Genomic DNA, 26,057 nt, shown 5'->3' with positions numbered 1-26,057 from the left:
ATAGTAATCAAGGTTTAAAATGTCGATATTATCGGCAATATTTCACTGATAAAATTGTTTTTGTGAGAGATCGATATTTTGACACTTATCCACCTAATTATCGTCAAAATATCGTGATATTATCAATATTATCGATAATATTGTGATATTATCGATATTATTGCAATAATATCACTCCACCTTCCTAACAGGCCTAAGGTCCGAGGGTTATGGGAAACGGCCTGAAAGGCCTACGCTCGTCAAGAACTAACAGGGAAGAACGCCGGAGCTTCTACAGCTCGGGCCGATTGCAAACTACCACCATAGACCCCGATCTAGGTACCAAACGAAAGCACAAGGCGAGAGGAGTGCGTTATACCTTCCATTTGCCGTGAAACGACCTGTGGTGGTCGGAAAACCTCTCGACACCCACGGTCTCGCCGGAGATGGGTGTGCCTATTCTCGAGCCGATTTCGTCCCAAAAACCTAACCGGAGAAATTCAAGAAACTCATCGGAGGGTTCCTGCGTTTGCTGAGTTGCAGATACGAGAAGGAGAGGGAGAAATACAAGGTTGTTGATGACGATGGGTGTCTTCCTCGAGCAGGTGCGATGGTGTGCGTGTGTGTATGTGGGTCTCGATGTAGAGAGAAATGAGAGAGATGAGAGTTTCGAGAGAGAGATAGAGAATGCAGAAAAGAAAGAAGAAGAAAGAAGGGGTTACAAAATAAGGATTGTTAGGTGCTGCCACGTGGTAGTTTGAGAGAGAAGAGAATCTTAAGTGTAGATCCGGATTGGGTAAAGGAAATTAGGACTAAATTGATAGATTCCATAAATATTTTGGGAAATACGGGCAGTTTGAGAGAGAAGAGAATCTTAAGTTTATGACTAACTATGCACATGGGTAAACTATCATTTAACCCCTAAACTATTGCCGATAACTAATTCATTATATATAAATTATTATGGTGTGTTTAAACATCTTTCATTAATTACTACATATTTTCTACACTAACAATGTTTGTAAGCTCGCTATATAATTAACTTAAATCAGTTAAATCCATCATGCAATGCATTTTCTTCCAATTTTTTGTGATAAACTAATAGATAATTGACTAAATAATCATCATGCAAAGTTTCAATAAAAATTTCCAAGTTTTTCTTACAATTTCCGTGGTTTTTATTCAATTTTTATCGATATCGATAATATCTCGATATTTCCATTGAAATTTATGTGTTTTTTGACTACCGATATTTCTGATATCATTAATATTTTATACATTGATCGTAATGCAACTTCTCACGGCAAAAAGAAACAGTACTGGTATATATGTACGTATGTATGCGTGCGCGCACACACACATCATCCTGTATATAATCGTAAAGCAACTTCTCACAGCAAAAGGAAACGTACCGGTTTCAATTCCCTTAATACACAATTAAAATAACCAAGAATCCAAATTTGATTTTGGGTTTTGCGTATCAATTCTACAATCTGGGCGGTAAATTCCGAGCGAGCAATTTCTCAAATTTGATTTTGCGTATCAGGCTATTGAATGCTGCTTCTAGCGACGTCGTTTTGTCCTATTGGGCCATCAGATTGTAGAAACTATGGACTGCACTTCTTTGGACTTTGGATGGATTTTAAAGTTTTTATAAATTTAGGGGTATTCCATTAAAATTTGAAGTGATTCTCTGAGAGTCTGCACATTTAATTAGGACTTTGAGAGAGGTTTTTTATTTTTATTTTTGAAGGACAGTACGATATTTATTGAAAGAGAGAGAATACGTACATAAGAGAGGATAGTATGCATACATAGACCGTGATAAAAACTTTGCTGAGGATTTCCACCCGATCAAAGAACAAAAAAGTTTCATGCACAAACCACTTAGAAATCTGCTATCCTGAACGATACAATGAAGAAATAAAACAAACTAAAGTGAATTATCTTCCAACAAAACGTCAGAGATGAAGCAACGTGGTTCCACAAATTTTCAATCTTGAGAGAGTTTACTAAAATCAAAAGAAATCTTGGTGTAAGAGTTTATAACCTTCTAGATGTATTCAATTAAGAATAGATTTTAAAGGATTTTAAAACGTTGAAGAAATTAAAGAGATTTTGTAGTGTATTTTAAGTACAAACAAAACCCACCTCTCCTATTGAGAATTTGAAAAAATTCACCCAAAATTTTACATGAAATCAGTTAGATTCGACCAAAATTCATGAAGTAGAGGCTCAGTAACGAATTAATTGGGCTTTTTCTGGCCTAAGATAGAAATTTTAAAATAAATGCTAACCGCACATCTGGATGATATATATATTTGTGTTGAGGTTGATGTGTGATTCCATCTCCAATGACGATATAATAAGTTCGTATTTACTCTTCCAGTTGTTTTTCCATCAGTCTCTACACCATCAAAATTATTGGTAATTAGGGAAACTTTGTCTATACAAGTATTAAGCAAACATAACATTGCAATCATGCTTAAGCAGTAGTTAGCTAAGTTTCTCTTTTTGTTCAAATTATTCTAGGAATTTGAATTTGAAACTTTTGACAATATTGGAAAGAAAATGATCACAAAAATTTGGTGTGCTCGAATTACGATTTAGAAGTATTTAAAAAGACCTTTAACATTTTGGAATAGTCAAAATGCTGCTGCTCATGCTGTAGCTTCATATGTTACCTCGCATAGAGGTGCGTTCTGTTGGGATGCTCTGAGTCTGGAGTTTTTACTTAATATTCTTGCTGAAGATGTAAACGTTTCTATTAGAATTTAATAAAAGTTATCCTTTGATAGAAAAAAATTAGGATATTAATGGACATCAAACAAGCGTATATAAATCTAGTTGTAGTAAAAAATTATAGATTTGATAGGATTTCATAAAATTGTGAATTTTGGTGTATTCTAGGATACATATATGTCAAAGGATTTAAACAATCTCATCCTTCCTCCAAAGATTTCATTAAATTCTGCTCCCCTCCCTACCCAACCTTACCAGCGGGTATCCATGTTGGCCAACCATTACCAGACTCACACCCACTACTCACCCCTCCTCCGAGGACCACCACCACCTCTTTCCAGTCTCCCTTCAAAATTTTGTAATTGGTTTTTTAAAATTTGATGGTTATTCATTTATATATCTAACGTACCATTATATTATAAGGGATTGGAAAGTGCTACATTAATTTAAGGCAAGTGAAAGTTTCGAACCCGACACTGGTGATGGGCATCAATGCTTGGGGAAGGAATGTGGGTAAGCGAAGGGGATTGGTGATGGCATGCGAGTAAAGAGGTTGGGAAGGAATTAATTCATAGGAACTTTAACAAAAAGTTTCAGTACTGTTCACTTTAACGAAAAATCATATTTTTACACTAAAAAATTAATTCTAGTACTATTCATTTTCCCCTTTATTTTGTCTTTATAGTTAAAACTTAAAGTTTTCAAGTCATTTTTATTAATTTTCTTTTAATTCATTGGTCTTTATGAAGTTAGGATCTTGAAGGACTTTGAAGGATGTCCATGATTCATGTGGTAGGGGTTGAAGTTGATGTACAGGATACGAGTTTGTTATCTGGTTCGCAGGGATGGTGGCAGCTGCTGTTAGGGCTGGAATTTGTCTCGAAATCTCAGAAAAACCAAAACTATAAACTGATGAACTGTTCCGTAGTCGATACCAAAAAAAATACCGATTATTCAGTACGCCAATCGTGAGCTCCAAGATAAGCAATGTCCATCGCATACTATTTTTATAATAAAGATGAGATTTGCATGTGTTGACATGTTCTATCTCTATAAAAATAATAATATAAATAATAATACAAATAAATAATAAATATAATACTAATCGTTATAAATAAATAATAAATGTAACACTACTTAAAATAAAAGTTTTAATTAAGAACCCCCAGAGACTATATATTTGTGTTGTCTTTTGTCTATATGTGCAAATAAAGGGTATCAAACAGGACAAAAAGAGTGAGCTTTGTGATATTTGCCGACTCGAACCACGTGTGCAACAGGAGACCTAACCCAACGAGAAATTTTTAATTATAACGGGAATATGAATGGTACATCATGTGTTTCTATGTAAGTGGTGGAAAATTTTAATTTTTAAGTTATTAACCTTTTAACCCACATATTCTATTATTTATATAAAAATACGTAGTATACCACCTCGTGTGACGGTCATTTACAAAAATTTCTCCAACCCGACACAGTCCTTTTCTTTTCCTCGTCTTTTCATGTCTGGCTGTTTTGTATCATTGCTTGTGTACAAAATTGTAAGTCTAGTGGGTCCCACCAACTCTCCTTTTGACCCTTATCGGCATCCTCCGTTTCATTCTTACAGTGGGGAAGTTCACAACTGTGTCCTCCTCGGCCGCCCACCTGCATTTGTTCATTTCAAACCAATTTGTAATTTTCAAAAAACGTTGTGTAATTAAATTATTAAATTATTTATTAGTTATACAAAAATAAAAAAATAAAAATTAGATCCTAAAACGACATCGCAACAGAGAACAGACCTTCATATTAAAAAGTTGTTGTCAAATATTTGTGTGGGAAGAAGAAAAAGAATTAGTCAAAGTTAGACCAAGAGATCAAATGCTATTTCTTTTTTATTTTTTCCACTTTCTATTATTTAATATTTGATGGTAATATGCAGCAACTCTATCGCGAGCGAGGCTAAGAAAACCTCCTTCATTCTGAGTGGTTTTGTATTAAAAGAAGATCAAGAAAACCTTGATTTGTCTCTCTACTGTGTAGCCTCCATATTTATCCATTTGTTTATTGTCCACTTTCATGATTGTTGACATTTAGTCCTCCCACAGTACTGAGCTAGTGGCTACTGTACTTATTACCACCTACTTTGACTGCTTTTGGGAGTGCTTTCCTAAGAAATTTGCCCAAGGGCTTTTTGCATAGGAGGTAGATTCTCATTACCATGCTCTTTTTATTCCTTTTTATGTTGTGTGGTCACGGTTAAGTTATTTTAATATTTTATATTAATTTTTTTTATAAAGATAATAAAATATGTTGATGTGGTTTAACTGTGATCGCATAAATAGAAGAATATGGAAAGAGTATGGTAAAAGGAGGGCACGTATAAACTTAAGCGCTTTATTGAAGAGAAAAAAAGGCACTTTAAACTAGTGTTGAGCACTAGATACATGCTGTAGAAAATTGTCGATGAAGGTGTTGATAAATAACTAGACAAATTCCATGCAAGCATGAGCTCAAGGCACTAACATGCATACATAACATTGGTTTATAACTATACTATTATTGCAATTTGTCTTCAATAATTTAGGACTAGTCCGGAAAATGAATGGTAAAAATTGACTCTAAGATTGAATTTTAAAGATCGAACAGTAAAAATTATTTAAAAGATCACACTATATTAAACTGGACTACCAAAGACAAACCATATTATTAATGAATTAATAAGTTATATGCATGAAAAGTTGAGTCATTCAAGATCAATCCAGTCTGGTGTATCACATGTGGACAAATGGTTGAGTTAGGTCCAGGGAAGAGAACATCGTCTGTTCCCCTCAAGAGCTCGGGTATCTGCCAATCTATTTGCTATGATGTTACCATATTACCAAATCATGTGTATTATGGGCTTCTCATGGAGTCTTTAGATTTTTTTGGTCTTAACTTTCCGCACACATGGAAACCCATGTGGGTAAATTGGTGGTTGATAGCAAAGGAGGGTTGGAACGTTCTCAAGTGACTAATTATCTGTATATAGGGTGTGACTTAAATGTTATGTAGTACTGAGTGTGCAATGCTACGAGGGTTTTGTTTTTTGTTTTTAATTCAAACTTAGGTACATAGAACGTAAAACACTATGCTCAAGTCCATTTAACTAAACTCAGGTCTTCATAAATATAGCAATTTACCCTAGTAGTAAAAGAGCATGGTTGAAAGCAAATATGAAAAGGTGCATGTCATAGACAAGCTACTGATAATGGAAGTGCCAGAAAGTTTGATGTATGCAATATTGTCTTTTGCTCAAATGGTAATAAATGTGGAAGAAATGCAGGACAACTCTGTTCAATTCAATCTCTCCCCAAAAGCATAAAGTTTGCATCTGGTTGAAGAAATCCCAAAAAGTATAATTGCCATGTATATTCTTTCATTTTCCCTCGACTTTTTGTGTTTGACAAAACAATATACCATACTACTCTAATCTACGGGACGTAATATTCAGGTATAAAATGACCGACATAGTATTCTGACCAACTGACCTAACTTACATCTATTCATTTTCTTTCATAGTTTTGAAAAACGCGCAATATTGTGCAATATAGTGTTTTATATCGCTTCGCGGAAGAATAAGCTATGCAAGTCTTGAATAGCTTACAGCTTACGCAAAACTGCTACATAACACAACATTGCATAGCAAAACCTCCCACGCAATGTGATTTCAAACTATGCTTTTCACTTAAGTTAATCCCTTAATAGTATCTATTCAGTGAACTTAGACTTCATTTTCCACCAAACTCTCCCCACATAGACCTATAAATTAATTAACAAAAGCCTATAATTAAGGAAGAGGGATCCTCATTCTGTCATTCATATCTAATTACCTGAATTGAGTGACAAAGTGGTGTAAGAAAATGGAGGCTTCAAGCCTTGCTAAGTCAAGTCCAGGACACAGCCTTTGTCCTCCTCCAAAAGGAGTGAAGTTGCAGCTGCTCATATCTTTGTCCTGCAGAGATTATACAGCTCCAATCCGTTACTTAAAAACAAAAGAGTCCAAATTAACGTACTAACTGGTTAGCGTTTTAACGCTACTGCATGCGTATATATGTAGTCATTCTTACTTGCCACCTCCATGGATTGAAGTGATAAGGCCAATCATAGTTATTCTGATCAAGATGAACTGATCTGAAATATGTGAAGACACACCATCCCTTTGGTATTAAATACCCTTTTATCTCCACATCTTTCATGGCCTTCCTCATCACCCCAGTTATGATGTTTCCCATCCTTAGGGTTTCTGTGATCACCTGTATAATTACAATAATTAAATTAAAAAGTTTAAAAAATGCAGAGTGTTCTGGTGAGTTACTGCTGTGAACTTTTAAATTACCGTGGTATTCACTTACATTTTGTGTAAATGGTAAGGACAAGTAATCACTCCAACACGGTGGCTCTCCAAGCTCATCTTTCAGAGCTTTTAACTTCATGTTCTCCTCCTGAGTTCATCATCAAGAATTCAATTTTAAAAGAACAAAACAACGGATTTTTTTTTGTAAACTTCCTATTCCTTCACAGACAATAACAGATATTTTGTTTCTTTGGGAAATTTGCATACAGTACTACTGGTAAGAGAGATTTTATATTCGAATAATTTTGACGGGGTCGCAACTAATTTATTCATTTATCTCTCAATGTAAATGTATCATTATATTAAGAAAATATAATATACTGTTCTTGTAATACGTGCTCCCGAATACCATGTTTATATGTCTTAGAATTCCACTTGCCCCATTAACTGTATTGCTTAGACAGCCACACGTGAAAAGAGCAAAATCACCAAAACGACAAGGAAAATGAAAAATGGCACATATAAAGTAGTCAAAGAGTTGGACTTGAGTGTCACAAAGTTCCAAAAAAAAAGATCAATCTTAGAAAAAAGATAGTGTGATGTTTATTATAACCGTGCGAGTAACGATAGAATCTTACATGCAAACAAAATATATATATTTTTTCACTATTCATCAGCAAAGGTGGGATTGTGTAATTAATAGTATCCGTGCAGCAAGCAACAAGAAAGTCTTGCATACAGCTAGAAATATATTCCTTCTTCCTATCTTCATCACGCTGATTAAGTTAGCATGACGAGGGCAATGAAAAATGGATGTATTACCAGGATGAATCATTGCAGTAAAGAGAATTTGCTATTTACCAAAATGAAAGCAAAAAAATGAAAGAGATTTTTGCATACAGTTAATTGTTGGAGAGCAGTGGGGGAGTCTGAGAGGTATTTGATTGCAAGAGTCATGAGAAGTGGCACTGAATCCTCCCCTGGTATCATCATATCAATCATGTTATCTGCTATCAGATCTCCTGTTAACTGCTCACTTGTGTCTCTCAGCAGAACATCTACCACATCTTTGGGAACCTTGTTGGAGATTATATCACTCTCTTTTTTTTTAGCTTGTATGATTTCCTGTACTAGCTTGACCATTTTCTTCTTTGCCTGAAATTAATTAGGACTCAAAATATCATTACGAGAATATGATTAAAAAACCTACGGTAAACTGCTTATATTATCAGATTATGAATTCAGATCACATATTAAGACAAACCCAACTTAACCTAAGTTTTGAAATCACGGTCCAGCAACATAAGACTGTCTGACAAATGAACTTTTCATTATAAAGTAAAAATTGATAATTAACTTGCCTGTAATGATCTGTAAAGTCTACTTCCAGGAATGTTTATGGGTATAGACATGAGGCCTGCAATGAATTCTTGGAACTGTTTCTTTAGGAACTCCATGTCCTCACCAGGATCCAAACTAATCAATGCCTTGACAAGTACTTGGAAAGCAATCTGCAGACAAAAAGGACAATTTCTTGGTAACTTTTAATAAGGACTGTAAAGAGACTTAATAATTATGAATCTATTTCCACAGACAATATCATTCATGAAGAATTATTATGAATCCCATTTGCCATTTCATAACTCGGAAAGGAGTAGAATTCTCTTCTTTCTAAATTCTTTCTATTTTCCTCTTCTTCTCACATTTTATTCTTTTCTTTCTCTCTATAAAAACTCATATTAACGCGATTTAATCGTAACCGTTTAAATAAAATAAGAGAGAAATAGAGAAATTTAGAAGAAAGAGAATGTTACTCTACTGGAAAATGCTTTTTCGCACTCCATTTTATCCTCTTGCACTTCTCCTCTTGTTTCTAGTCATATAATTAATAGAAAACTAATGAAAATAGCTTGAAAACTTTGAGTTTTAATGATAAGGACAAAATAAAGGGTAAAGTGAATAGTACCAGGATTGACTTTTTAGTGTAAAAATGTGGTTTTTCGTTAAAGTGAACAGTATCGGGAGCTAGGGAACTTTAACGAAAAGCTCCCAGTACTGTTCACTTTAACGAAAAACCACATTTTTACACTAAAAAGTCAATCATGGTACTATTCACTTTACCATTTATTTTGTCCTTATTATTAAAACTCAAAGTTTTCAAGCCCTTTTCATTAGTTTTCCTATAATTTAAAAGGATTAATCTATGTTTACTACCCTCATGTTTCGTGATTTTCAACATTTAGTATATCAAGTTTTTTTCGTCCCAGAGTCATACCTAAAGTGTTAATTTTGGGACAGTCTCATACATCCGTTAGTCAAACTGTTAAGTCTGCCGTTAACTGATGACGTGGAACCTAAGTGAACAATGACTGAGCGCTACGTGTTATTAAAGATCCACGTGGAATATTAAAAAAAAATTAAATTTAAAATTTTAAAAATTAAAAAACCAAACCTAAACCTAAAAAACCAATATGGGTTCATCTCTCTTTCTTCTTCCCCACCCAATCCAGCGACCAACCCCTTTTTTTTTATTTTTTTTCAATTCTAAAATTCGGAAAATACCCGTAGATCTCTCTCACACTTGTCTCTGTCTCTCAGTCTAACCTGTTCAAATGCGAAGTTTGTCTTTCCAATTTGGATCAGTTTCTCTTCTTCGTCGCTTCCGTCATTGTTGATGGAGTTGCAGAGGCGCCAAGACCAGAGACATCCAGGGCGGAAGAGGCAGAAACGGAAGATAGAGGAGGAAACCGGCGACGAGCAGGAGATCTCGGTGAAGTCCGGCGAAGCCAGAAAGGCGTTGCTGAGCGAGGTCAGCGAGCAGGTGAAGAAGGTCCTTAACTCCACCTTCTCTTGAAGCGAACCCTATCGAGCTTCTGCTAAGCACACCACGCACGTCCTCGAGCTCGCCAAGAACGGTTGGTTGAAACGAAATCCCTAAATCACCCTCTGATCTCGCCTCAATTTTCTTTATTTTTTTTCCTTCATTTCTTATCAGTTGTGAAGCTTTCGAGGTTCTTGAATTGTTCGGAATTAACGAAATCCCTAAACCAACCCCTTTTCTCTCTGCAACGGAACCCAGACCCAAAGGCCGAACCCCATATTTCTGCTGCTCACGATTTAATTTTTGTTCAGAATTCATTTAATTTTTGTTTCTTCTGGGACTGGGAACTGATTTAAGTTAGTCTTGCTCATCGTGTTTAATCTTTTGTTTCAGTTTTGATTTTAATTAAATGTTAAGGCTTTTTTTAAGTTGAAGTTTGTATCTTTGTTCTCTAATGGCGATTATTGTGATGAGCTCGGACTGGGCTTTCTTTGTGGGTGTTTGGAGCTTCTAGTTCTTCGCCAGTGAAAGACGAAGGAGCTTGATCGAAGACGGAAGTGAAGAAGAAAAGGAGCGAAAGAGACGGAGGCGGAGGCGGAGAGGAGAGAGAGAAAGAAGTGGTTCTTGGAGGAATGGGAGAGAATCTTAAGAGGAAGGCTAGGGTTTCTGGAAGATCTGCGAGTCGGATTCCAGGTGGGAAAGAAGCCTGGGATTGGATTGGGGAAGACTGAATGGGTTCTATTTTTTTTTTTTTTTTAATTATATATTTTTTATTTAATTAATTATTTTAATATTTTAACCTTTTTTTATAATTTTAATTTCCACGTGGACCCTTTAATGACACGTAACGTCCAGTCATTGTCCACATAGGCTCTACGTCATTAATTAACGGCATACTTAACGGTTTGACTAACCAATGTATGAGATTGTCCCAAAATTAACATTTTAGGTATGACTCTGGGACAAAAAAAACTTAATGTACTAAATGTTGAAAATCACGAAACATGAGAGTAATAAACAGAAATTAACCCTAATTAAAAAGACGGAAACAAGCATCCGAGTGTAGGACACCACAAAAGTATAAAAATCATTTCCCTTTACAACTAGGTTCATTCTTTATAGAAGATCATAAATTCTGCCACTTAACCTAAAGTAGAAGCCACATATAAAAATTCAAATATCAATGATTTATTATTTGGTCACGAGAGAGAGATTTATTTATCCCAAGTGCTTAATGGAGCACTTATTGAAGAAAGATGAGGTTTTACTGGACAACCAATTGAGATTATAAACATATATGCAAGGTTTCTTATCATGAACAACGTTGAGTTTTTACCGTAAAATTAATTGTCAATATATAAAATAATCAAATTACTTATAAACACATGCAAAATCTTTTCTCAATGTGAGATTCATAATCTCAATACTTATTTTATTATAAAAACATTTTAACAGAAGAGAAAAATCCACCAGTAAATCTAGAGAGAGATGGCATCTTTTGTTTTGTCTTCTGTCCATTGGAACTCTTCTCGAAGACCAAACAATCACAAACTTCAAACTTAGAGAGAGAGAGAGAGAGAGAGAGAGAGAGAGAGCTAACATGTTTGGTTTCATCTTGTATGTAAATGGGATGGTCGTCTGTCCAATTTGCCATGGATTGTTGGACATAGTTTTGCATGTCTGTGGTGATTTGAGCTTTGAGGTGTGGGGACTTTAAAAAGGCTCCAATGAGTCCATGGATTCTTCTCTGCAGGGCTCCGTTGATGAGCAAAATAGAGGACTTCCCCATCAATTCAGTGAGAGATTTTGGGTAAGATGGCACAAAAGATTTTGCATCACTCTGCAGAACAATTTTACTCACTTCTGCATCTGTTGATACAATTGTTGGACTTCCAAATATGTGTGACCTGAACACCTTCCCATACCTACAAATTAAACACCCCCAAAGATTCAAATACGTATGGGATTTTCAAGTTTTCGACTTTCGAAAATAATGAAGTAAATCAGCTGAATCATTAGAACTGAAAAGTTCTTATTGGGAATTTCAAGTTTTCAACTTTGGAAATTATCAGTAAAGTTAAATCAGCTGAAACAAGAAGCTGAATCATCAGAACTGAAAAGTGCTTATTGGGTGTTGTATCTGTAATGCAAAACACAAACCCAATGAAGCATATTCATTAACACAAGCTAATCAAAATTTAAGCATGGCAAATTATTAAATACAAAAAAAAGCGTTTAATATGAAAGTAATACAAGTTATTTGGGTACTAATTAATTTCTGCTTTTACTAATTACGTTTTAATGTACTTACAAGTGGCGGCGCTTGTCCATGAAGCTCTCAGGGCAGTCGGAGTAAGCACAAGTCACAAACTCAATGGTTTCACCAAGAAAAGGAAGCCCAAAAGTTCCCAAAGGAAGTTGGGTTCTTCTGTGTTTTGATCCGATGAGTGAAGTATTAGCAGAAGCAGTAAAAAACCTCAGAAAGTTGGAGTTGGTCGTGCTGTTTCTGTAGAGGAATATTATGGACAAGATCGACACGGTTGCTGTTGCTGCTGCTACTGCTGCTGCTGCTGATATTAGTACAATCAATGAATTTTCCATTTTTTGAAAAGTTGCCGCACGAACGAATGCAGTACGCTCCTCTAAAAATAAGCGTATGCTTTGCCTTCAGCTTTACCTCTCTGCTCCCTCTTAAATAATAATATTATCAATCATGGTTGCAATGAGGACATTTTTGTGAAAAATAAATGTGCATGTGTGCAGTGCACGCGTGTGGGAAGAGAGAGAGAATGTTTATTTTGGTCAAAGAGAGAGAGAGAATGTTTAATTAAGGGAATATATTTGTATTGGGAGATGGATGAGATTTTTTTTTTGGCAGATGAAGAAGGTTAGTGTGGTGCCTTGAGATTTATAGCCAAGCATGAGCTAGTTTTGGCTTTTAGCTAAAATAGTTTTTGAGATTTATATAACTCTTAACTTTAGTTCTTAAGATTTAAAATCGATAAAATTGGTTCCTGAGATTGTCCACCATCAATCATTTTGATCATTCCGTGAAAAATCTTCATTAAACAAAAATAAAATGACAAAAATACCTTCAATTTTTGTCAAATCATTTTGGCATACTATTTATTAAATTGAGGGTATTTTTATCATTTAGATCCTTATTTAACATAATATTTCACGGAAGGGCCAAAATGATTGATGGTAAACAATCTCAGGGACCACTTCTATTGATTTGAAATCTCAGAGACCAAAGTGACGAGTTCTGCAAATCTCATCGACCATTTTGGCTAAAAAGCCGCTAGTTTTTGGAGTTCTTTTTTTTTTTTTGTTAATATTCATTTTATACGAGCGATATCGTGAAAAGAAGAAATTGAACCATGATCTCGTATACAGAAGTATATAATGCTATTGATAAGTCTAGCAATAAACTATCTTGATTATGCATTGACAATGAAATATACGATCACTAATTCATCGATTTAAAATTTAGTGATTAACAAAAAAATGTGGAAGATCCCAGGTTTGATGCTCCGAGCTGATGAGCCTGCTTGACTGTGGCTACGGGCAGAGTTCCCCATAGCCTTTTTGGGTCCGGAATGAGTGGATAACTACAGCTTACCACTAGTTGTCCACCTTTTTATTTAAAAAAAAAGGAATAAAAAACAAGGAACATCAATCAAGCATTTGATACATTGTATTTCATGAGAAGCCAACTTTATGAGTTGGATTGACTAATGAGTTCAACACTAGGGCTATTAAGCACAAAGGTAATCTGTTTATAGCACAAGTTATATGTTCATAGCTTTAGTGGAATGACTAATTAGACAAGTGTTCGAGAAAGTAAATCAAACTGACAAATTTAATAACATAAAACGTCGGAAGATATATGCGTAATACAACATGCATATGTTTATAGCACAAGGTATGTGTTTATGGCTTTGGTGAATTGACTAAGTAAATAAGTGTTTAAGTAAGTAAATTAAATCGACAAATCTAATAACATAATATGTCAGATAATCTATTCGTAACACGACATATATATGACATGGGAATATGATAAGAAACAACTTTCTCTTTTGCTCTTTTTCTTTTGATGCAAAAGTAGCAGAAAGAACTTAAAATTCTTTCATGATTAAGTTGGTTGGGATATAATACAGATATATCTATAAATTGAGAGACAAGTCCCACAAGTTGATGATTGATCATCTTGCGTGTAACGTGTACTGAGGCGGCCCCCATTGGCAGAGGCTCAGCTGCGCGGCCTCGTGCATTCATGTGAGACCTTGATTTATCCAACCACACTCCATCATCATTCCGTTACCCTTACCCTTACCCCCTTTTCTAGGAGAAATTTTTAATTTGCCGGAAAACACGGTTCAGTATATCCTCGTGTCATAATATTGGTTGGAGATTTTTTTTTTTCAAATTTTCAACCAATTGTATTATTATATTTAATGTATCAGCATGTGTTTCCTGTCATTTGGTACTACGATCAATGGCAGATCCATAGAGGGACTTGGGAGGTCCTATGACCCCTCGAAGACCCCTAAATCGTTGCTTGAAATTTTTCGGGGACCCCTCGTACTCGAATGAAGGTTGTGCAATTGCAACAATGGCGTCCTCACGTGGAAGACGAACACGCGAAGGAAGAAAGAAAATTTTGCCTTTTACAACCTTGGCTCAAAATGCACGTTTTAGCCAACTGATTAAAACCTTTTAAAAAAAATTAGACTATGGCATAACGCTGGCGTTTGCTTCCTTTTTGTTTTAAGTTCCCAAGACCCCGTCACTCTTCCCGAATCTCCATCCATTCCCCCATCCAAAACCTGAAACCCCCCATTTTCACATATCCAATCCTCAATTTCCCAATTCTCAGAACCCTAAAATCCTAAAATCCCACCCAAACTCATATTTGAATTTTACTCGAATATCATATCTCAATTTGTTTCAAATATCTACACCACCACCATTTGGTTCAAGATTCAAATAAGATTTTTTTGGTATTCTAATCTAATCTTAATCTAATCTCAACTAAATTATATTATTTATTGATGGAGATTTATAATCTATTATTGATATGATTATAAATGTGTTTTATGTTTGTATACTCATTTAATTATCGGAATTTTGTTTATTGATTAATTGGTATAAGTTTTTTTGTGTTTTTTTTGTTAATGTGTAGTGTGGAGATAAGAAATATGGAAAGGTTTTTCAAGCCAAAAAGCATATTTGCAAATAAAACATTTTCAAACTATGAACATTGTTGTAGACGCTTGAATTAGAATTTTATAGTTTGTAATATTGTTTGCGTATGATTCATGAATGAAATGTATTATAATTTAACTTTTAAATGTTATTTTTATCTATATATACTTTTTACCTTTATTATTGGGATCCTCCGAGTTTAAAATTCTAGATCCGCCATTGACTACGGTTTAGTGGTATATTCCTTTTCACTTGTAAGTGAGAGGTCTTAGGTTCGATTCTTGCCAAAAGCAAATTTGAACCACATTATGTTAGCTCATTGTGAGATTTAGCCCACTCTCTCCCCTTAGTGTAGATAAATATCATTTGTTCAAAAAAATCAGGTTGTATTCCCAACACACTGAAATATATCTCCTCCCTCTCCCTTAACTTTTGTCCTCTCTCTCTCTAAATCTCTGTCTTTCTCTCCTCAACATCTACAAGCTTAGGCCAATAATTGCCAGGCAATTGGGCAATAAGCAATTATTGCCTTAGTGAAAGTAATTACCTGAGTGCATATGCACCTCATAAATGAATAGCCCAGGCAATTAGCTTTAAAAATTTATTTTAAAAAATAACAAAAGATAATAATATGTTTGTGCAGCAAAAAATAATCTCAAAATTTAAAAGATGACACATGGATTTTTTTTCGAAGAAGACGAGATTGCCCTCATTAATTGGGCAGGGCAAACAAATCTTCCCACGCGAAGTTCAACACTAAAGGCTCGAGCAGCTGCCTACGACATCACCAAACTCCCTACTCGTGGCATGGAAAAGTTAAAGGCATTAAAGATAAGATTAATCACCAAATCCTATCGTTAATACATTCCTGATTAAAGATCAACTCAAACAAGTAAGGAATCTTCATCATAATCAATCAAGGATGCCTATTAATCTCAAATATTCTCTCCTAATTAATAGCTTGGGATAATTCTTTCCTCATTCATCCTACGGATAACACAACCTGACCAATTGGAAGCCGAAATGTGTTCGGCAAAACCCTAACACCGTGGTTGGCCATCTCCCTATCAATACTTCATCTACATCATTTTCTAATAAGTTTGTAACGCCCCGCCAATTTATTTCGGAATTTACATTTAGTGGTAGGCCAACAAATGTCCTAGTTACCTTTTATGTTAATAACCATTCTAACATTTCTTTCTTTGACGATTTCCCACTAAAATTTAATCTCGTTTATTTTATGACTGCATCTAACTTCTAGTTAGACTGCCTACGTACCCTTTGGAGGGATCAAGCTAATCGTAGTTCACAATTCATTTTTAATCCATTTCCGAAAATATTCAATACTATATTTAGCAATTGAAACACATCAAATGGATACCAAAAAAAATTTCAGAATATCGAAATCTTCATGAAGAGGCAGCATCAGCCTACTAGCCACGCGCCGCCGCAGGTGGCAGTTTCAAGTGAACGGAAACTCAGTTTTTCGACAAACTCCAAAAATTACCAAATTTTCCAGGAAAGTAAAGTTCAATGAGAGAAACAACTTTCATAAATGGGCCGAAGTCCAATTCAGTCGGAAAACACCTAAAATCGCCCTCGATCCTACTGGAACTGAGAGAAACAACTTTCATAAATGGGTCGAAGTCCAATTCAGTCGGAAAACACCTAAAATCGCCCTCGATCCTACTGGAACCCTAGGAATGGGTACTCCTTGATTCACCCTCATTCAAACCCCGACGCCTCAACCATTGCTTGGGCCTTATTCCTAGGGTTGAGAGAAGTCTATTGGCGGTGGGAATCGACTGTAATCATTGTCGGAATCACCGAAAAAGGGAGAAAATCGTCGGAACAACCATGAGTTTGTGGCTTCGATTTGCAAAATTGGATAAGAAGTTTAGAAATCCAACACCATAGGGATGTTGGGCTCGCCAAGAGCTTTCCATAGACACTGAAATAACCTCCAACGGACATCGAACGGAGGAGATAGAACCGGGTCGGGTGGAGAAACCAAGTTGGTCGGTTCTCTCCTTCTCATTTCCCTCATTTCCCCTCCTTTCCTTTTCTCTTCTTTCAATCTCAGCCACACACGTGGCACCATATCCACTCTCCAAAAAAATTGGAGTCTTCCAGATTAATAATTAGATTACCATTTTACCCTTAACTTCGTTCGTTAATGACACACCCCGATCGATGAAGGTCGAAGCATGCTGGCCGTCATCGTGAGGTGATGTAACCATAAGCGTAAGTGATGTGAAAATGTGAATAAATTAAAACTAAACTAGAACTAATTTAAATTAAATAGTGAAAGAGTGCGCAGTCGTGGGAAGAACCCACTACAATTATTCAAAGCATAATAGACAGTACGACTACAATAAGGTAGTTAAAGTAGCTAAAGTACACTTATTACACAACATTGGATAAGTTCATACTTCTAAATACAGATAATGTCAGAACTGTCAAGGGTCCCTCGAATGCCACGAAGAGTGTGGCTATCTAGGTCCTGGAAGGGCGAAAAACAAAGTTGAGTTGGTCAGCAAAACAACGTTTGTAAGAAAACTTTTATTTTTGAATATAATAACCCCTTGTTGTAAAACAAGTATAGTTTCCTTAAAACATACTACGTAAGTATGTAAACAACAGTACAACAGCAATATAACCAGAAATATGGCAAGTCATGATATATCAAATACCGCAGTAATATAATCATGCGATAATCAAGTATAATTTAGTGTTCATCCATCTAAGCTGACACACCAGTAGACCTGGCATTCGTGTCGTGTTTTTCGTGTTCGTGTCCTACCCAATATCTTAACGGATCATGTCATGTAACACTCGTTAAAATAAACGAGTAAAATGACCTGACCCAAAATCGACCCAATAATACTAACAGGTAATATGATTTGACTCGTTACCCATTAAGGAAAATATATTTTAAACCAATAAATAATCAAATGAAAAACATAATACTAAATAAGTATATGCATACCATATTGCCACATCCAAAAAATAAAAACGTATTTAAGTAAAGTCTTTAATAGTTTTTTAATTAATGTAGAAGTGTACAAAATATAAAAATATATATATAAACGCTTGTAATGACAAACTTTACAACTTTCATAAAAAGCTTAACTTCGAAATTCGCCACTATAATCATATAAATCATAGATCAAGATTTAACCGCTGATTGTTGTTTACATTTACGCTCATCAAATTTTGTTTTTTCAGATTTTCTTTTTTGAAAACATGATCTATTAGAGGATGCAGGAAGATGAACGGTTTGGATCTTGATATTATATTCAAAGTTTTACGGTTAGTGAAAATATTGCTTGATGTTTATAAAGTTTCTACAAACTATATGACATCGACTCATATTTCATTTAATCATAAATATCGAAACGTGATATCAAAGATCTGAACCGTTCATATTCTTACATCCACCAGATAATGATGTTTTCAAAAAAGAAAATTTTAAAAATGAAATTTAGTAAGAAGAATAAAGCGTAAATGACAATCGACGGTTAAATATAAATTTAAGGTTTATGGATTATAGTGTTGGATTTTGAAGCTGACCCCTTCATGAAAGTTGTAAAGCTTGTCACTATGAGTGATTGTATATTTAATTTTTTTTTTACATTTTTTACACTTCTACAATCATTATTATTAATTTTATTAATTTTGCCCTTAAATAAAAAACATTATTCATGAGGGTTTGGAGAATTTTAAAAATCTAAACGATAATATAAGTGTAAGCACTATCTACTCGTGGAGGAATAACGATGAATCACAAGTGTTTATATATTCTTTCATATTTTTCATACTTGTATGTATGTCTTATTAGTTCTTACCTATACAAATACTATACCAGTTTATTTTAATTTTGGACAACAACATGTTAAGTAAAATTTATCCTAGTAATGATAATAAGGAACTCTCATAATAAAAATAAATAATGACTAAAACTTTTTTTTTTAACTTATATAGAATAATAATACAAAACTATATATTTAATATAGAATATATTGTATATATTAATTTGGCTATTGTATTTTATAATAAATCTTTTAGTAATTAAACTTTAAAATTATTAAAATAATTTTTTTCTTAACGAGTCGAAACAGGTTACCCACATGTTACCCGCGTGTATACCTGTTAAGAACCCGTTATTAACGAGTTCATAACGGGTCACCCGATAATGACCCGATTAGTTATCGTGTTGACCCGAAACCCGTCATTTTCGTGTCTTGTCACCGTGTTGTATCAGAAACTGCCGGGTCTACACACCAGTTCGTACAGATAATTTCTGACATGAACAGGACTGGTTGTAATCAATACGTTGTAGTACTACGATCACGTGAAGGCTAGTGCCGAAGCACGGTCACATACGATTCGGAATTGCCTAATGCAATATGTACGACAGGAATGGCACCTAACTTGGATCTAAGGCGAGCGAACGGTGCGAATGTGAACATACACGTGAAGGACTGGCCCTGGCCTTTGGGCGAGTACTAACACCGGGGTGCTGCAATGATGAGCATGTACAAATATGTATGAATGTTATGACAATAATATTCCAACCATATAGCAGCATTTATCACATTTAATATCATAATAACGATACTTGGCAATATAAGCGTAAAAATGAAGTAAATATGTATTCATGGAAACTATAATTATATATAGGTATAAAAACAAACTGCCCACTCACAAATACGTCGTCGGATTGTAACCCATGAGCCTTGCCTGACCCCTCAAGTTCTCGGGATATGTTTCCCCTATAGGTGAAATAACTATTTTTAAATTAATTAAAACACATATACGGAAACTTAAATAAAACCCCATAGTTTGCTCAAACCTAGGGTTTAAATATATGAAATTGATTTACTCGACGTCACAAACCTACACAAATTTACAAAAAGCAAATCGGAGGCCGAACGTGCCCTCACGTGCCGCCTAGGGCACGGCCATACGCACCACCATGCGCAGGCAGAGGCTGACGGAGGCCTAACGGCCGTTAAGAATATTCCGTTAAATCCTTAACAGAAGTTAACAGTGTTACTTGACATCGTTAGAATATTTCGTCAGAGTTGACCGAATATTTCATCGTCTTCTCTAGTGGTCCTCGCTAGTCGCTGCCATCTAAACTCGTCGAAAACTGAAAAATTTCGCCGGTTTCTAGGAAAATTTTCAAACCTTCATATCTTCATCATTTCTCAACCATTTTTCACAAAATTTATATGGAAATGAAGCTTATGAAGTGTAGAATCAGTTTATACCTTTTGGAAGTCCAAAAATGGACGAGAAAAGGCCTGAAATTGGCTCCTCGAAACTCGTCAATTTCGACGTCAACTCTTCCTCAAACCTTTACTAAAGACCTCAAGGAGTAGAGTGGAGGCCTTTGGACTTCCTAAAAACATGTAACTCGATCACAACTCAAGGAGTAGGATGTTGCATAAGCGAAACACTTTTCCTTCAACTTTTTAAATTTCTTTGTTACGATGGACGGAATAAAATTTAAAACTTATTGTAATCTTAATTCATTACTTTATCATCCTTAATCACTTAACTAGTAACTGGTTTCCCAATTACACAATTCCAATCAATATCCAAATACATTAATGGACAATTAGTTACTGCCCCATGTCCTTTATGATGCAGCATTGCTTTATTTCCTTGACCTAACTTGTGATTTTCTTAAACATAATCTAATACTTTAATTAGATGATCTCATCATTTTATAGGTAAATTAATTAATACTTTAGTCACACAAATCATCATTTCATCAAATAATTCGGCTCTTAATCGGCCCCATTTGTTGACTTTCAACTAAATCTTCAGAATCCAATAGAATATTTTGGATATATATGTTGGAATTGGATCCCAGATCCATTTTGTGGGGATATGATCCTCACATCTTAATCATTTATCGTGTATTGTGTGGTCAGAAATCATTTAACTTTTTTTATTTATAATTAAACACAAATAATATCTGATAAAAACTGATCACACGATATACGATGAACGGTTAAGATGCTAGGATCCCCACAAAGTGGATCCAGAGAGGATCCTCTTCCATATTTGTTTATCCTCTCCAAACCATGGGGTTTTGGGATCTTTGGAGCGTATATTATATTTTTTGCATTAGTCTAGGTTGTGTGTATACCAATTTCTATTTATTAATGCCCATATTCTTTCTGATAAGTGTGCATATGCTTTCAGAGAAGACGACTCGAATTGAGGACCTCTCCCAACAGCGAAAAAAGACATATTATTAGACTAATTACTAGTAGGTGGTGCACGAGCTTTCTTAGGGCGATTAAAAAGACAGTGCAAGTACACGTTGTGCAGAACACAAATGAAAATTAAACTATATTTTCTCCCTCTGGAAATGCTACTCAGCAGAGAGGCCAGAGACAAACGGATATGACAGGGAAAGACTCATGGGGTTTGTCACCATTCCTAAATTTCACAATCAGAAAAAGGGAGGGCAAAACATAATTATTTAAGCATAATCACCAGAAAAGCTTGCTTGATTCTTGATCTAGGGTTCTCTTTTTAAATATTGGCATAGTTAGGTTGCGTTAGGATTTTTTGTTGTGTACAGAATTTGCATTAAGATTTAGCCCAAACTATCACGTGATTGTCAATTTACTCAAATAAAGGGTAAAATGAATGAGAAAGTAATCTATGAAGTAAATTAACAATTACGGGATAGTTCAGAGGCATAAACGACAATTTGCTAAAATAAAAATCACCATCTTCACAAACGGAAAGGTTTCTTTATTGCCCTTTCCTGTTTCAGATTATGTGAAAGTTTTCTCGAGTCTGTTGGCCCACGGTTGCGCTAGCAAACTTGAGTCTCAGCCAGACCTCACACTGCTGGGTAAAAATTGACAAGAGCAGCAACAAAGATTTATTCCAGGTCCAAAAGCACCACATATTCACTGATTCAAAAGAACAATATTCCTTGTATTACACAAAGCAACAACGACGAATTTTACAACTTTTTTCAATTGACAATGACACATAAATTTATGCAGACACGATCCACTCCCGGAACAATCCTAAAGGAAATGTGGTAAACCAGTCAATCAGGAGAAATGGCTATTTCTGTTGGTAACAGTTAGATTTTTGGAAGGGATTTTGCCCGGATAAACTGTTTAAGAATGGCTTTCTCCTCATCAAGGCGCTTCTTCTCTTCAGGATCTTTTGGTTTAACCTTTCTTTTCTCTTCCAGCATCCACTTGAAAAGTTGGCGTTGTTGATCCTCCGGGATTGGTTCCCGCAATTTCACAGGCTCTGTGATGCTTGGTGAAGGTAGGGGTTTCTCAGTAGTAGGTGTTGTTTGAGCTGTTGTTGGAACGGTAGTAGTCACGTCTTCCTCTATGTCTTTCTTCTTTGTTCTCATAAACAGGTAAGCTACAAAAGTAATTCCAAACATCAGTCTCCAAATAGAAGTGCATTAAGATCCATAATTATGCAACAAAGAAGCAAATAAGGTATTGAAGCAATCATATTCCTAGTGAGGTATTTTCCATTCTACCATGCATCCCATGTCCATACACGCAAGTGTAAATAAATCACGGGCAGATAGACTAAAGGAAAGCCAGTTTTACAGTTTCAAAACGATTCATAAAACTTCTTCCCTAATCTGTTGCAAAAGAAGCAGATAATGCCAGACTGTAAATAGCTGGTTCAAGTTAACAGGGATTACGATCTGGCAAGAAGACATTCTAAGCTGATACAGTTAAAAAGATGGCTGCATTCGGTATATCATCAGGTCCCTCACCAATGAATAAAGTCTTTAAACTGAACCACTTCTAAAACAAAAATGTGAACTGCAACCTACGCTCAATGGCAACTTCCTCGATTTAGTTTACTCATCAGCATCCCTAGTTACAGTATTGACCAGTTACTGCAAGTAACAAAAAAAGTTGAACTACAGTAGCAAATCACAAAAACATCCTTCATATGAGCTGTGTGCACATGGGCAACCATCAGTTTTCTCAAATTTCCACCTTGACCCTTTACCAGCATGCACAGTCCCATTTGAGCATTACTAAAATCATACCGAATGGGAATGTACAGAGTTCAACATATAAAACTTACACCAAAAAGTAATTACCAGTAGCTTATACCAAGTAAATACAGACTACCCTTCATCACTACATCTTGTCATGTAGTACATCTGAGGGTAGTATTCAAGAAGTTGGTTAAAAGCTTAAAAGTCACCCAAGTAATTTTAAGTCCATGCTGATACAATTTCCATCACCTACAATTCACAAGCAACTACCAACAAATGTAGAGAATCTAGAGATCTTCTCTTGAAGGCTCCCCAGTCTTATTACAATAATTGTGATTGTTACAGGAAGTAGGATGCTGGGAAAATAAAATTCAATCTGTCTAATCAACTATATTTAATTAGCATAATAGCTTTTGATTGTAATTAGCAATCACATGTTTTGGGATTTGTAATTGTTTACCCGCATCACACACAGCAAAATTTAGACATCCAAACTACTTTTAAAAGGACTTTTGAACTCTCATTACCCTTCCCCATAGATATACATTAACATACAACCAATCAGCACTACTCATCAACGACTTCAGCATATAGAAGCATTTCAGGCCTAACTACCTACTCAGTATGTACACTTAATGTCCTTTAAGGAGATCATTCTTTCAAAGTCAAACTTGGATCAGAAAAATCGTTCAAGGGTTTTTCCCTCTAGATGATATGATAATTAAATTTAAAATTTTAAACAAAACACAGCGGCCCCAGAGGGTAGAGGGCAGAACTTACCCCTACAGAACTTACTGACAAGAAAAAAAAAATGCCAAAGCATTCATACGCTGCACCAAAATACTCTACTCTTTCGAGACGTCCTCATTCGTATTCAGTCACAGATTCACAACACAAATCATACATAATACCCAAGGCACTCTAATCCTCTAGCCTACAGGCCACACGGTGGAAACTACTCTGATGCCAAATGCAATGAACCCACAAGTCGAAATTCTCCCTCTAAAACCAAACTTAAAACAGGAGCTCAAGAGCTCATAAACTAACCCACTCTGTTTTTCTTCTCTTCTTTTATGTGGAACAATTGGGTTTGGGTTCTGACCAAACAAATGAAATCAGAGTCAATCATTAGCAGTTAATCAACAACTTATCGAACAAAACCGCCATCAAGAAAAGCATTAAGAGGTACTAAAATCCATTTCCAATCCACCAGTATCTCATACTTTCTTTCACAAACAGATACCACGATTACAAAAGGCTGGCAGAAACAAAAAACCAACAATTTATTCAATCAACTTAAAAGGAAAGAGAAAGGGAAATACACCTCCAACGCCCAGATTGACAGTCAAGAGCAGAGGCCAGAGAAACTTGTAACGCCGAACAAACGACTCCTTCGGGGGCGGAGGTGGCGGCGGAGACGAAGACTGAGCCGACGTCATTGTCGATGGCGATGGCGAAGAAAAGTCCTTCCCTTTGTGTTGATCCTGAAACTGTTTCAACTGCGCTGTTTATTCGAAAACACAGAAAGCGACTAATAAGATTCCAAAACCCCAATTATTAAAAAGCAAACAAGATTCTGATTTCAACAGCGGTTGAGAAAAGAGCTGCTTCTGATTAAGAAAAAAGCAGAAATGATTGGCAGGGAAGTTGGGCTTCTACCTTTCTTGGGTTTGTTGGCGTAGAGCTTGGGACCATCTTCTATCATTGTTGCTGGAACGTCCGAAATTCCTTCCTTTCTTCTCTCCAAACTTCCGAAGTCCTTTTCCTCGCCTACTCCACAATCTACACCGGTGTTTGCTTTCCTAACTTTTGCAGTCAGGTCGTGATTGGGCCGGGCCCGGTTCATCACGCTCCGGTTTCCCGAGCTTCGATTCCAGCCCAAAATCAAATATGAAATCTCAGCCCCGGTCTTGAATTTGGGTTGAAATTCTTTATGGCTTGTCTGTGACCTATATTGTTGGGTCATACATGTCCATTCATTTAATCTTTTCAATAAAAAAAATTAAAAACTAAAAATATAGCAAGTTAAAAGGACACGCGTCACTTAATAAAACTGGTCATAGAGAAACCACAGAGGATTTTGGGTGCATGAGATATCAATTCAATCACTTAACTTCAATTGCAAGTCACTCAAGGGTTCTACGAACCTACAAGCGAACTTCTCACTCATTCAAATGGTCAGGGCTAAAAAAGGATGTCCAACAATTTGTCGTTGCTTGTTACGTGTGTCAATGCCAAAATTATGAGGCTACGAAGCCTTCGGTTTACTCCAGCCTCCGCCAATTTCGAAAAATATATGGCAGTGTTATAATATTATAAGCCATTCAAAGTGTGGATGGCCAACCCACTACATCCCACTCATCCCACTCTACATGTCCTTCCACTAGGAGCTGCCACTGCTTGCTTTTGGTGCTCTTGCTTTGCCTATAAATCAAAGGAGATAAGAAGAGAATAGAAAAAAGGAAAAGAACGAAAGAGAGAAGCCAGAAGGCTCATGGCAGAGAGAGAAAAAAGAGAGGAGAGAATAAAGAGAGTTATCTTTGTAATCTTATTATTTCAGATTATATATGAAAGCATCACTACTGCCGCGAGGACGTACTCCAGTCATACTGACTGTAAAGAAACCTCGTAAATTTTGTGTCTTGTTTATTTATTCCACTGCACACACCATCAATTTTACAACACGTTATCATCACGAAAAGCTCTCGTGTTAGTGGAAAGCACAACGCCACAAATCATGTTCACCTCTGTCGCCTGGAATCTCACAAGATAAGAAAATCTTTTCATTTCATCCTAAAATCTCTGTACTATTAATTTTCTTAAAGTAACTATATATATATATATTGTTGAATGACTGTATATCATCCTTTGCTGAAGCAAAAGAGTACAAACTCAAAAATTCGTGTAGAATCTTACAGCCATGTAAACAGCCTCATAACTTCAACTTGCAGAACTCGAATTGAAAT

At 35.6% G+C, this 26,057-nt stretch overlaps 2 protein-coding genes across 2 annotated transcripts; both read right to left on the bottom strand.

Annotated features, from left to right (window-relative positions):
* Positions 1-3,843: 3,843 nt before the first annotated feature.
* LOC126634453 (3-epi-6-deoxocathasterone 23-monooxygenase CYP90D1) lies at positions 3,844-12,622 on the bottom strand. Its single transcript, XM_050304977.1, has 8 exons — positions 12,172-12,622; positions 11,461-11,785; positions 8,401-8,550; positions 7,940-8,194; positions 7,098-7,187; positions 6,813-6,998; positions 6,576-6,697; positions 3,844-4,368 (listed from the first exon to the last, which is right to left on the bottom strand). The coding sequence occupies exons 1-8, from the start codon at positions 12,459-12,461 to the stop codon at positions 4,269-4,271; spliced, it is 1,518 nt and encodes a 505-aa protein (XP_050160934.1). The 5' UTR covers positions 12,462-12,622; the 3' UTR covers positions 3,844-4,268.
* Positions 12,623-21,980: 9,358 nt separating this feature from the next.
* On the bottom strand, positions 21,981-24,952 carry LOC126634458 (uncharacterized). Its single transcript, XM_050304986.1, has 3 exons — positions 24,751-24,952; positions 24,416-24,595; positions 21,981-22,487 (listed from the first exon to the last, which is right to left on the bottom strand). The coding sequence occupies exons 1-3, from the start codon at positions 24,935-24,937 to the stop codon at positions 22,192-22,194; spliced, it is 663 nt and encodes a 220-aa protein (XP_050160943.1). The 5' UTR covers positions 24,938-24,952; the 3' UTR covers positions 21,981-22,191.
* Positions 24,953-26,057: the final 1,105 nt, after the last annotated feature.

This window comes from Malus sylvestris, chromosome 9 (assembly GCF_916048215.2).
Source record: "Malus sylvestris chromosome 9, drMalSylv7.2, whole genome shotgun sequence".
NCBI classification, from domain to species: domain Eukaryota; kingdom Viridiplantae; phylum Streptophyta; class Magnoliopsida; order Rosales; family Rosaceae; genus Malus; species Malus sylvestris.
Note: the sequence above shows the minus strand (reverse complement) of the source record. Positions and strands in the feature narration are given on the sequence as shown.

Coding starts and splice junctions, on each gene's coding strand:
- LOC126634453 (XM_050304977.1), bottom strand. CDS start 12,461: ATGGAAAATTCATTGATTGTACTAATATCAGCAGCAGCAGCAGTAGCA. Junction 8,551..11,460: donor TACAAGATGAAACCAAACAT/GTTAGCTCTCTC, acceptor TTTTGTCTGCAG/ATTGCTTTCCAAGTACTTGT. Junction 7,188..7,939: donor CTGCTCTCCAACAATTAACT/GTATGCAAAAAT, acceptor TGATGAACTCAG/GAGGAGAACATGAAGTTAAA.
- LOC126634458 (XM_050304986.1), bottom strand. CDS start 24,937: ATGAACCGGGCCCGGCCCAATCACGACCTGACTGCAAAAGTTAGGAAA. Junction 24,596..24,750: donor CGCCAACAAACCCAAGAAAG/GTAGAAGCCCAA, acceptor TCGAATAAACAG/CGCAGTTGAAACAGTTTCAG. Junction 22,488..24,415: donor TGTCAATCTGGGCGTTGGAG/GTGTATTTCCCT, acceptor TTACTTTTGTAG/CTTACCTGTTTATGAGAACA.